This window comes from Agelaius tricolor, unplaced genomic scaffold, assembly GCF_023055355.1.
Source record: "Agelaius tricolor isolate 1412-34295 unplaced genomic scaffold, bAgeTri1.0.p SCAF_8, whole genome shotgun sequence".
NCBI lineage: Eukaryota > Metazoa > Chordata > Aves > Passeriformes > Icteridae > Agelaius > Agelaius tricolor.
Window position 1 is genome coordinate 21,763,305 of NW_027269268.1, and position 13,678 is coordinate 21,776,982.

At 37.1% G+C, this 13,678-nt stretch overlaps 1 protein-coding gene across 1 annotated transcript in view; it reads left to right on the forward strand.

The window, feature by feature from the left end:
- The window catches only part of LOC139592652 (uncharacterized), a 58,286-nt gene extending 46,829 nt beyond the window's left edge, over positions 1–11,457 (forward strand). The window contains exons 17-20 of the mRNA XM_071432720.1: positions 1,950–2,033; positions 3,570–3,693; positions 8,565–8,655; positions 9,595–11,457. Of these exons, the coding sequence (XP_071288821.1) occupies positions 1,950–2,033; positions 3,570–3,693; positions 8,565–8,655; positions 9,595–9,669 (374 nt within the window). The 3' untranslated portion in view covers positions 9,670–11,457. The remainder of the gene's footprint in view (positions 1–1,949; positions 2,034–3,569; positions 3,694–8,564; positions 8,656–9,594) is intronic.
- Positions 11,458–13,678: the final 2,221 nt, after the last annotated feature.

Below are 13,678 nucleotides of genomic sequence, written 5' to 3' on the forward strand. Positions count from 1 at the left end.
GTGTTGACTGATCTCCTTCAACCAAACACACATACACTGTACAAATTATGTGTCATGCCCTACTGAGCCATTTTTGTTATCCAATATATCTCCTACCCCATACCCAAATGGACTTGGGGGATCTGTCCAGCTGCCACTGCCACAGACAGAGTCAGTGAAAATTGCAGCCAGTAGGATTTGGACATAGTTTCTCTCTTACCCAGGTCAGCCTGGCTCACCTGGTTCAGTCTTTCTCAGCAATTTCCTGTGGGCAGGAAGGAGTTGAAGGTTAGGATGATTAGGCTAGGGCAGGGTTTACCTGATCACCTGATGCAGTTCACAGACTACATATCTACATATCTACTCGTGCCTGCATGGTAGGTGCACTAAGTAATCCCTCAGGCCAGCATTTGGAGCATAAGATCTTTAATACTGGGTCTCCTACTCCCTAAAATTAAAACAAAATTTAAAAAGGAAAAAAAAAATCAATCCAAATAGTTTGGTATTCTCAGCAGAAGCAATATAGTACAAAAGGGACAGACAGATGTATTTTCACATTGCATTGTGCCTTGCAACATGAGGTTAGTCCAGCATAATTGATTTACAAGACCTTGTATCAATTCCTTTAAATTCAGGACGTTTGTGACTTGCTGCCTCTGGCTGCCATCAGCAGCAGTTGCACCAAAGCTGCCACAAAGCAGGAAGGCTGTCACTTCCCTGCCCTGCATATTCCCCCTGCTGGTGTCCAAGGAGCAGAGAGGGGGGGAGAACTGCTACTTGTGTCCAGAAGGATAGAAAAAAAGACAGGAAGGGGACAGAGGAGAGAAGGACTGAGGGATGAGATGTTTACTGTGAGTCAGGAGTGGAGGTCAGTCTGTTATTTGATGGTGAGGTTGAAAAGCCAAGGAGTCCAGAAGAGTTCATATGGCCATAGGAAGGTTGGATCAGAAGCAGAACTGACTGAAAATTACTCGATTCTTGCTGCCTAAAGCTTGGATACAGCCCATGCTTCAAGTTACAGTGTTATGCTGTGATCAATGAATAGCTCAAACTCATTAGCAAAGTGGGTGCTTCATCTCTCACTTTAGAGAACAGGAGGTAGATGGTGACAGCCTACTTACTACTCATAATAACAATTGCAGGAGGTCTGTGCTGTGTAACTTAACCGTCAAACCTCAGATATGTACTGTGAGAATCCCACAATATTAAATTCTGGATTTGGATGGGACTGGGTTCACTTTTTGATACATAGATGGATAATTTATTTTGTATCAACTTCATTCAGTGAAGTGCAACAACCTCCATGTTCCTTGAACATCCAATACTCAGACATTGACAAGTTAGAAAATTGAGACTGGCTTCCTGGAAAGCATACATTTTCTTATATAATACTAAGATATTTACAAAAGTAGTAACTTGAAAAAGAAATCTTAGGTTTCTTCTATACAGCTGGATAAGAAGCTGTATATTGTAAATGCAAATGAGAGATGTGTTGTCTTGAAAAGGAATTTGTTACTCTTTTCTACAGGTATTAGCAGATAATTCTGTAACGTCTGTTCAATCAGGACAGGAGCAGCTGCAGGTATTTCCCACCTGCACTGGAGGCAGGGATCTGTGTCTTAAGGGGACAAAAGCTACTGGCTAGCCAAGAAAAGACAAGCAGCTGCTTATCCCTCTTTCATAGGTCCTGCATTGCTAAGGCCAAGATGGAAGTCATATTGATGGGTCATGGAGAAGGGGATGCATTTGGCTGTAAAAAAAGTAAAAGGGATTTGGGAGATGGAGCAGGAGGGATCAGCTTCCTAATGTTGGCCCCCCAGTCTTTTTCTCTAGATGCTCCTGTGAGAAGGACTAGAAATGTTTTCAGTGCAAACAATGCAAAAAACATGCACCTAAGCTGACAGTTACTCCTTCAAAATGTGCAATTATTTGTAGCACCATTAAAAGGAGTTAATTTTTTTGTTGTACAGATCTGCCAAGTGGTCCACACACTTACCGCTTAGAAGATCTTGCCTATACTAGAAGTGGAGACAAAGGCAATTCTGCAAACATAGGTATTTTTCTTTCTTTTGCTTTCTGAAGTGATGAAACATTTTCACATTAAGAGTTACATATCAAAGGCTAGTCTTAATTCGTTTAAACATCACCTGACCTTTTTTATAATTGTGCTGAAACAAATGAGAATATGTATTGAATATGGATTTACTAATGAAATGTCTGTAGTCTTCTGATTAGCCGCTGTTGTAATCTGAGGTACTAAGAAAAAATACTAGCATGTTGTACTAAAAAGAAAAGGTTTTTGTTTTGGGTTGGAAAGTTGAGCTCCCAGAAGTTAAGAAATGCCTTTTTAAGGTTTCTTTTAGACATCACTTGCTAGTCCTTCATGTATGTATGTTACATAATATAATTTCTTAGTTGTCTGATCATGTATAATATTTTCATATATTAATTTTGTAACATGTCTATGGCTAAAACATTGACATTAGTAGGAAATACTAAGGTGTTCTCATACGTACAAGAATGTTTTTATTATATTGCTAATGCAAATGGTATATTTCAGTGTGCAGTCTCTTTGCATTGATTGTGCTGCTTCTTGCATTGTTTAATAATTCCTTCTATTCCTTACTTCTGCATGCAACAATTGGCTCTCTTACTTGTTGGAAGATGAGAGCGTGTGGTGTTCAAAGCTCAGTATGAATTAAAGGTGCGTTTGGGATTTGATTTGCTATTAGCTGTCATGCTAAAACTGATGAATTTTGTTCATTTGTATTCAGGAATATAGTTTTCTTGTCCTTGTTTGTGAAACTAGTTTTTTTGGGTTGAAGAATGAAGCAATGTTGATTTTTTTTTTTCTTTTTCCTATTTTTTCTTTTTCTTCATGATTGACCACTGTTGCAGTGTAGCATTGCCAAGTCATGAATGATGTATATGTAATAGACTGCTTCAGATACAAGGACACTGCAGGTTTTCTAAGGAACAACACTAACAACAACAAACTTAACCTCTAATTTAAGTCCAGATAAAAAGGTCCCAGTGATACAAAGCTGTTTTCCTGATCCTGCTCCAGAACCTCAGCTTCAGCATAAAATTAGCGGAAGCTTATAAAGCATGTTTATAGCAGTAAAAATGTAATTGCAATTTGTCATACTTACATCAGAATCCCGGGCAAGAGGTGGGGCAAGGACCAAACCTTTGGTCACTGATCATTCCTTGTTGTGATTAATTGTGATTACTTAAACATCTAAGTGTTGCAAACCATTTAAGGGAAGAGAATTGCCTGTGGGTTGTTTGTTGTGATGTTGTTGTTCTTTAGGTGTTCTTTTCAGTGGCAGGGACTGCTTGCAGCAGAAAAAAAATCCAGTGATCACTTAGTGGTAACATAGCATTCTTTGGTGTCATGCTCCACCCTACATCTCTACTGACAGAGGGAGAGCTGTCATACTGTTGTGTTTTTTATTCAGGAGCTCATTAAAGGGGATCCATATGTACAGTTTCGGTTAAGCGGAGGACCTCAAATTGGTTTTGAAAGGATAAATACAAATTGGTTTTAACAGTTCCTATTTCATCTAATGCCAGTTAATGCCTAACAGGTGTGATAGCACGGCATCCCCTCTACTATCCATACCTAAAGAAAACTTTAACTGCTCAAGCCCTGGAGAATTACTTTCAACACCTTTTAGAGCATGAGAAACCAGAAGAAGAACTAGTAACAAGGTGAGTAGCTTGCTGTGCTGCCCACAGTTGTATGGTAGATACATAATGGTATCAGAAGTTATCTTAAAATATGTTAATCTTGTGAGTTTATATGTATTTTCTTTGGGTTTTTTAATGTATCTTCCTTTGACTTTTTCAATAACAACATGAGCATAGTCAGTCACTGAGAAAGAGCATGAAGTTGGGCCTCTCTCGAAGCTGGACAAAGGCCGTGAATCTGTTTAGTGAAGGCATTTAAATTCTCAGAATTAGCATAGTACTGTTGGGGCTGTTCCTTTGTTTTGTGCCAGTACAGAATGTCTTTACCAACTAGAAATAGCTTCCAATGCCCTTTGAGAAATTTATCTTTCCACTGGTTTTGCACCATTTGGGAACTGCAGGAGCCTTAGTAACTGAAGCTTCCCAAGCCTCTGAGCCAGTGCTGAACTGAGAGTTAGAAATCTGTAAAACACTACCTGAAAGACATTCACACAGCCACTGTAGTCTGGAGCCCAAACTTACCTGATGATCCATCAGAAATGGGCCTCATACTGTCCCTGTTTCTGCAAAGCATTTTAATATTTATGAAGTTCACTCACTTTAGGTAAAGTATTCCTTCTAGTACTTCACTCTCACCCACTTTTGTGCCATCTATACCAAGCCAGAATTTAAAGAAAAAACATAGCTGATTTCTCTTAAAATCTGAAAGAGAATACATCCTAAACAGGACACATATGTGATACTCGCCTACTAAAGAATATTCTCTGCCAGCAGATAACATTCTTATTTTTGTGTTATGGTTGATGCTCAGGGCCCTTCCTGGGGACTGAATGAAACATACACTGCTCTTGCTGTAGCATGAGGTAATGAAGCTCGCTCTCCTAAGGATGTCCAGTAAAATAGTCAAGAGATTCTAAACCTTTTTATCTCTTTGAAAACAAGTAAAAGCTGAATACTGCCACAAAACATTCAGTCTTCTAAAACATGTTTTGATACAAAGTCATTTATGCTGCATATAAGGAGATTTTTAGCAAAATCCTTTATGTATTTCCATGGGTAGTGGATAAACTGTTGGCTGTCTTTTTGTTTGTTCAGAAAGCTTGAGTCAGAAAGGTACAGCTCAAAGCTTAGAGAGAGCTTGGAGTTATTTTAACCCCTGATCTTTGAATTGTAAGTGCTGGTTTTGGCTTCATAAGCAGCTCAGTGCAGATCTCACCCACTGTTTCATAAGTGCTAACAAATCTATGTATCTAATAAATTGTGATACTAAGAATTGTAATTGAATTTCCTCGGAAACAGAGCAGAGACAAGAAGAAATAAACAGTGTCATTCCTCCTAATGATAGTTCTAGAAATGGATTCATTGTCATTCCTTAATGCTGTTTATGTTCATAAATAGAAGCAGAAATTCGCTCTCTTTGGATGTAGCCAAATTAATTAGATTATCTGTTTGTGGTTTTGGCTTCCTTTAATGATGTGATAATGGAGCTCTGTGAGTAAATTGGAAAGCTACTGGGGAAAAAGAATAAAACCTTTTGTGGAAATATTTAGGATTATAAGGATTACGCTCATGTGCTTCAGATTGTGTAGTTTGTTTTTTAATTACTTGTTTATTTTTTAGTTTTAACTGTCATTAAAAAAAGAGTTGTCTTACTATCTGATTTTCCTTCATTTCCTTTATTTAAATAGTGAGTAGTTAAAAACTATGTATTAGTTTTGCTACTATAAACATACCAACCATGGCTCTTGCTCACTACAGAACAGTCTGTTAACCAGCTGCCTTTTATGCTTTCTCACTAGAGGCATTAAATAGGTGTACTAAAAAGAGAAAAGATGGGATTATTTTGGTAGAGGACACTGAAAACTCATAAATTTCCAGATCTGCAGGTAAAATAATAGAAAAAGATGGTCTTTCCATCCTCAGGTGATTGCTTCCCACAGTAGAGTGCTGGAGTACATTCTTAACAGATACTTTGTATCTTGAGATGCAGAACAAGAAACTTTCTATGCAGTGGTACTAGGTCAGTCATTTAAGAAGGACAGTAAAACTATTCTGTAAGATTTTTCTATTTTCATCTTCTGAAATGTGGTATATGCAATGTTTTGAAAACATTTCAATAATCAGAAATATTATAAATTGACAGCTGATTTCTTCCTATGCGATGTTTTCACCAAGAGCTGAAGAACAAGAAATGTGGATGCTGATCCTTCTAGATGGCTTTTTCTTATATACATTTGTTAGGAAAAATAAGTATTTCTCTACAGTATCTCTCATATGCAAACACTTGTTTAAGCCTATGAACTTGGCTCCTGCTTTCCGGTGATGAAAAGAATCATGTCTTTTCCTTGATTTAAATGCATTAAATAATTTTATATAATTATTATTTCCATGCTTTTTAATGGGAGATTGACCCGAAGACCTTACTTCTCTGAATACTATGGACAGCACTTTAAAGAAAGTAGTTAAGCAGGCACTCCATTGTGCATAAGCATGGGAATTCAGCTAGAACAGTGAATACTCCTTGTTATTGGTTTTTGTCACAGATACAGTATTCTTAGAAAGGTTTATTTGTTTTCTGTGTTTTTAAATGCAGCTCTTAAAACATTTAATTAAGTTGTACAATTAGATATTTTTTTCCTTTAGATCTCAGTTAATTAAGCTTAAGTTGTTTAATTACGTTGAGTAAATGCCTGCCAGCATTTTGTTCACTGTATTGTTGCTGCTTAAGACTATTATAATTCTTATAGTGGTTTTTCTTCCTTTTATTGTGCAAGTTTATATTCTTTCTGGAAATATTTTGGATGCTCAGATGCTACAGACAAGCCTTAAAATAGTGAAGATGTTGGTCACCATATATTATTTTGTAATTCTCATTTTAGCTACATTACTCCACTGTAAATATTTTCTTAAAGTAAATAGAATGAATATGCCATATAATAGTGTTCCAAATTAAGGTTTGTTGCTTGTATTGCATAGTTCCTCTGCCAAAATTACTGCAGAAAGTGAAATGAAATTCTTCTACTTATATGTTTCTGCATTTATATGCTCTTCAGTTTGTCTTCTGATTTGTTTTTCCCGATTGATTTTCCTGACACTTCTTTTGAGAGATGAGATATTAGGAATCAAAATTCCATCAGTCTAGTTCTTGAGAAGACCTCTTCCAGTTGTGAAATTCTTTGCTGCCTGGAAATCTTTGCCAGCTTTTCTGAGTAAAATTCATAGTGTAGTGCTTTGCTTTGGTAGCTCTCTGGCTTTCGTGGAATGTGGTGATTGGAAATTTTTATTTAGGTTTTCAGAAAATTTGGTGGGGTTGTGCCATCTAGTTGATTATGGTATTAAATTTAGTAAATTAGGTAGATAACTTATTGTAGAATTGCTTTATTCTTCATATTCTTGTCTAATTGAGCACTGATAGATTAATCTACTTTCCTGCCTTCCCAGTGGATTTGTCTTTAAGCATGATAATGGTGCCTGTCAACTAGTTTTTGAGAAAGGGTAACAGAACACCAACACCAATTTTTTTCTTAATTATAACTAATAATACTAACACTAGAGAAGAGTGGGGTAATGAAAAAGTTGAAGGAACTCATTGACACTTTTTGCCTGGGAGACAGACATGGACACTCCGATGACTTCTTGCTTTCTAGAACAAGATCTGAAGTGATTGCCAGGCTGCTCAGCAGAATCATCTCTTTCTACAAGAGGTTTAGGTCATATGCCCAAGATAAAAGGGCAGACAGGGCTGTGAGCACCAGCAGCAGCCATGGTTTTCACAGTGCTCAAAAGGAGCTGAAAGAGATAAACCTCAAAGTGATAAAATCAGCTGTGTAAGAGCACTGCAAGAAATTGCACTTCTTTAGGGGAAAGATATAAAAAATCTGTCCCAAACAAATGAAGATCAGGTAGGTGACTAAAGCAAAATAAGTGATCTTGGAGGAAGCAGGATTTAAATTGGATATCATCTTTGTTGATTCCTCATGGCTTGATGATGTTCTGATTTAAATTCTTTCCTATGGAATTAAAGTAAAGCTATCAGGTACTTAGATGAAGAAAATATTGAAGGAAAGCAAAACCAAAGAAAACCAACAATAGAAAGAAGATGGCAAAACACTGCAAGGAGAGGCAAATGGAAATATACTGTAGACCTATTTATGGAATTTGAAACAATAGGAAACCACAGAGCCATTTGCCAAACTGCTACAGAAGTTTCCAAATTGGAACTGCACCAGTCAAAAGCAAGGATGGAAAAATGCTTACAGTGGCGATGGAACAGAAACATAGGTCTGTCACACTAAAATAAAGTTTTATCTGAACAAAGTATATGGCTCCAGGAAAGCTCTGAATTGAATTTGTCATGAAGTTATCTGTTTGTCGTAAGAGCTGATGTAGTGACTCAGAGGTTTCTCAGTAATGAAGAGGGTGTCTTTCCAATTAGCTGGCAGCATTTGTTAGCAAAAGTGAGTTCCAGGAATTAAGTGATTGTACTTTTCAGTATCAGAACTAGGAGCTAATACAAATATTTTCTTTTGCCCCTCGTGTTGTCCAAGTTCATATTGGATCTTCAACCTCTGGCTTTCAGATACCAACTTTAACTCACAGAAAGAAAGAACTCTAGAAACAGTCCTATTAGAAATTGGTGATTTTTGAATAGAGGAGAATGATTACCTTATGGTCCAGCTTTAAAACTATTAAGGGCTGGTAATTTGGAGTAAGAGGAAGGAACAAGAAGGCAAGTAAGGCCTTGTGTTAATCTTGTTACTTTTTGGACTTGACTCAGCAGTGGGCTGTGATCAGAAGCATAAAAATTTTGCATGCTGATTTTTGTCTGATGTTCTCTACATGTGTTTCTTCCAAAATCTGCTGGAAAATAATGTGCAGTTTTTATTTTACAGATATGAGTTACCAGGAATCCACGGATTAAATTTTGTTCTGAAGAATTCCCTTGGTGGTGGTGGTATAGCATCCCTAAGAAGTGACCCTCAGGCATGTATCAAAGCAATCATTTTAATGTAGTCATCTTTTATGGGTCTCTTTATAACCAGCTTTTGGGCTGGAACTGTGAGATTTGGGGTTTGACTCCACTTCCTTTTAATTTCCTGTTAATAGATACTGTCTATTTAATTTTGTAAGGTTTGAAAACAACATAGGAAAGTCGAAAGTGGATTTGGAATATTTGGTGAAAAAGATGTGCACTAATAAGATAGCACATCATAAAGAGCATTACTGATTTGAAGACTACCAGATTTTTGATGCACCAGCAAAATTAATTTATCAGAAACTAATTTCAGAATTAATATCAGAAACTTTTTCCTCATTTTGAAAAATGCAGATTTACTAGACAGTTCTGATAGTTTCCAAGTATATACAGGAACCATGCTGTAGGACAACTCCTCATTTAGCCTATGCCTTCTATAGTTAAAAAACTGATAAATACTGTATATAAACATGAAAAGCAGATGGATATGAGTTCTTTTGTGTTGATGATTTCATGTGAATGTGGAAGTAAGAAATTTTTTTGCAAATGTACAATGAGTATTAAATACTTAAAATATCTAAACCTGAAGAGGAGATCCTGAGCCATGCTATGGCTTACACAGCTGTGCTCATAGGCTCAGAAATGCTCATTTGTATATAATCTCAGTGTAGTCAAGAAGACTGCTCACAGAGTGAGGTGATGCTATGTATGAATAGATAGAATTGAACCCCAAATTAATTGATTTTAGCACTAGGTACCAAATAAATGGAAGAAACTGTTCAGTCTATTCAGATTTGGATGCTTGAAAACTCAAGGAGCTTGGAATGAATTCTCACCCTGATTATAGGAAAACCACTCATATGAAGCCATTTAAAAAAAACTTACTTTAAAAAGATGATATGTTTAGATAGTAAAATAAAATATTGGTTTGGTTCTTTTTCTTGCAGGGTAAAGCACTTGGACAGATGCTGTTGGATTTCCAGATTAAAAATGTTCCTGATTTAAAATCACTGATAGAATAACAGGTGTTTAATATATATGCTTTTAACACTTAGTGGTATAAAAGCAGTTTATAAACAAGAACTGGCTTCTTGAATGAGATTTTTTTTCTTTTAAGGTTAAAGAGTAGAAATTTGACAATTATTTCTCACAGGTTTAGCTATATGGCACAGATTGGCATATGTTTTGAGTAATATCAGACTAATAGCGTTGTCTGTGCCTGATAACATTTCCTGTCTAGATAATACAGTGGATGAAGAATCAATTTATTTCCTGAAAAATAGAATTAATCAAATGGCAACATAACATTTAATTATGAGACAAGATAATCTTTCTTTCAAGATGGAAATTACTTCCTGTTCCGTCCGTCTCTCTTTTCCTTCTCCCATCCTTTATTTGGAAACCACTGGGACTGCTGTCCTGTCAGCTGTGTGTGTCCTGTGCAGTGAGTGAGGCTGGGTAGCCTGCTCTGTACTGCTGGGAAGGCAGCACTGTCTGGTACTGGGGAACAGTTCTCCCTGCTGGGCAATAAAGAAAAGTAATAATTGGTACTGTTATACAGTGACTGGTCATAAATGCTGACCTTTGGTGGTGATCCACCAAACTTCCAGCACTTTGTCTGGTTAATGATAGACTTTTTTATTGCATTTTCCAATATCTTTTACTAATTAATCCTTAAGTTGAAAGCACTGAGTAGTAGTAAATTGCAGATCTTCGTGTGGTAATAAATTTGAAGATGAGGAAAGGAGAGTCTGCCTGCTCACTCGTTGTGGTGGTGCAATCCTGGCAGGGGTGAAGCAGGGCTGGGTGGGTTTCTTCCACGGCTATTAAATCCTTGATTTGTGCAGCAGAGTCATGCATGGATTAAGTTTATTTGACTGTCGTTTGCATTGCCCTTCCCACAAAAAGGTATCTTCTGCCATGAAGAAAAACCATGTAAAACGCAATGTACTCTTTCTTCTGACTCCCAGTTATGACCTCTCCATCTCCCTTCCTGCACAATATGATTAGCATTTTCAAATTGAGATACTTCTGAGCTTCTTCATCTCATTAAGAAAAGATTTAAAAATCTGTATCAAATTTCCTGGGACAATAGCAAGGTGGAAATTCTGATAACTGTATTTTCTCTGCAGAAGCTGTAAAAATATTACTTCATGTGTTCAGGCATTTTATATTCAGAAATTAATCTTTTTGTTTATTTTGGGGAGATTTTATTAATTGTTTAGTGCTGAAAAAACATTAGGCATTACTAATAGCAGACAAAATTATTGGTGACTTTTTTTAATTGTCACCAAACCTATCTGTTAGTTCCTAAATTTCCAGTGCTGTCTATCACTTACTAATTTCCTAGCCTCTTGCTTGCTAATGAGGACTATGCAGTGAATTGTTCCCACGTTTTCTGTGGTTTTGTTCATTTGAATTGAAGGCATCATAAATGAATGCTTTATACATCTAAAGAATTATTGCCTGAGCAAGTCATAGGTACTATCCATGTGTACATGATTGTCAGGTTGTAAAAAATAAGTCATTACTTCATTGCAGAAAAATAGCCAAGTTAATAACTTCAAAGGGAAAATGGCATGCAGGTTTTATTATGTTTACAGTCATTGTTTGTTAGAAAACTCTCCTTAATAATTCGGAAGCGTACTGAGAGAAGTAAAAAATAAAAAGTGATAGACCTCAGTAGCAAACCTACAAGGATAAAAAGGCTACAGTAAATTTTTGCAGTTCACTCAATATGCTGCTTAAGTGACTCTGGAAATGTGTATGCAATAAGTTTCTGAATAAAAGTCAACATTTAAAAGTATAAATTTGTTTTAGTTGTTTATGTGGTTTCTTCTTCTGGAAGAGAGTAATACTTAGTTCAGGGGTTCTTTGTTTGGAGTTGTTTCACTTGCCTGCAATTTCATGCATTGTCTTGCTGGTTCCCTTCTTTGTTCAGATTTTTTTCTATTCTGTCCCTAGTCTTTGTTAAATACAAAAACCAAAAAAGTAAATTATACCGTTTGCTGGAGAGCTGATCACTTACAGCTCTGTAATGGAAGCTGTAATTTGCTGAAAGGAATGGTACAGTGTTCAAATGGATTGGATATGGGAATACAAAGGTGTTATTTTTTTTTATCTCTGGAGTAGTTCTTTTGGATGCTGTTAAACTATCCTTCACAAACATGTTTTCTGTCCATTATTTCTTTCAGCACACCAGCTTAAACCAAATGGCTTTGCTTTTCAGATACTTTTCTTGCAAAAAAAATACTTTTCCTCCAAAAATCCCTATCCAGAGATGTTACTCTCCTTGAATATCTTAACATGTTTTGAATTCATGAAACTGTGCTTATTTCAGCAGTCCCAGATGATCTGAAAGTAAAGCTTGACTAATTGAGAGAGGTTTGGTAAAATACACACAAGGGTGAGCGTGTATGCAGTCAGCATTGGTTAACTTCATTCAGTTAAAAAATTCATTTGCCTGCTCGTTAAACCAGGTCTGTTCCTCATATAGGCAAGAACATACCCTTCCAACTCCCTGCCTTTCCTGCCTTTTCCCTACTGTGTTAGCTGTGAGAGCAGGATGGAAATAGTCATGTCTAGTGCATAAAATAAGGTTCCTTCTAATACAGGAGTTTCAGTGTAATGGAAACTGGCTTACACCGCTTACTTAAGTTTTTGTACTTTGGCTCATCTGAACTACTAAACAAAGGCTGCATTCTTACCTCTCACAGCTCCCTTACTGCATCTCAGCCTAACTCTCAAAAATAAAGCATGAGCTTTATCATTAAATTATTACATGACATTTAACGAACAAATACTTCCTCAGTGTTTTTGGGTTTATATTTAATATTCCAGAGAGATTTTCCCACTTAAATTTTGTACTAAAGGTACAAAAGCTATTATACAAAAGTCACCCAAGAAGATATGCCAGTGTTTGATGCACAGTGTATATTTTTAGTTTTGCCATCTCCAGTAGAAGTGTTTTTCCAATAAAGTATGTTTTCTTGTTTTCTTCCTTCAGATGCAAAATTATGGTAAGTATACTTTACATTGCACTGTAGAAGTTTGACAGTAATAGAAGTGCAACCCCTTGGGTTTGAAAGCAGAAAATGTTGGGTTGCAGGTTGCTTTTCAAGAATCTGAATGGTTTCATTCAGGAATTACTTTGATATGTTGTACTAAGTGCTTTGCACACAGTAATGCTCACAACAGTTGCAAGGTAGTGGTGAAGTATTCATTACCCGAGTGGATTCCACAGACCCGTCTGTTCTGTAATGCCTTTTGGGCTTGTTCACTGGGGTTTCTGGGCTTGTGAGTGAGTGAGTGGCTGGGGGGGAGGGAGAGAGGAAGCTCTTCAGTCCCTGAGGTATGAGGAAATTACACAGCAGAAGTGTCACACCTTTCACCTTACTACTTTGAAGCCCTCCCATGCAGTAGTAAGGCTTTGAGTCTCCTTCTCATGGCAATTCCTCTTCTTCGGTTTCATCCTGCTTTCCTTTCTGGATTTACTTGAAATGGACCCTGGTGATTTTGGGATTAAAGCTAACTGGCAAGAAGAAAACAAACAAAGGTTGCCTTCATGTTAAAGATCCCATTGGGAAGTGTCTGTATCTGCCAGGGAGTTCACTGAATTCCTCTACCTACCTTTGGACGGGGAGAGGACAGGACCTGAGCTGTAGGACTGAAGCATCTCTACCGCCTATTTCAGCAAAGACCATTCAGACACTCCCTAGACAGCTTTAGGGAAGGGGAGAGGGGGAGTCTTGAGACAGCAGTGCAGGGCAGGAATGGTGCTTATCCACACAGGAGGGAAACAGCAACATTTCTGTGCCAGGACTTTTTGTGGAGTCTGACAACCTTCGGTAGCTCCAGCTCTGGGCCACCTGCTGTGACCATCACCAAATCGGTGAGACCCTTTATGAAAATGAGGTGTTTAAATTTCTTTTCCCCTCATCCATTAAAATGCACTAGTTAAAAATGAGAAGTTCCTCCTTCTCCTCCCCCCACTTTTCTTTACTAGGAGCAAAAGCCTCAAACCTTCAAAAT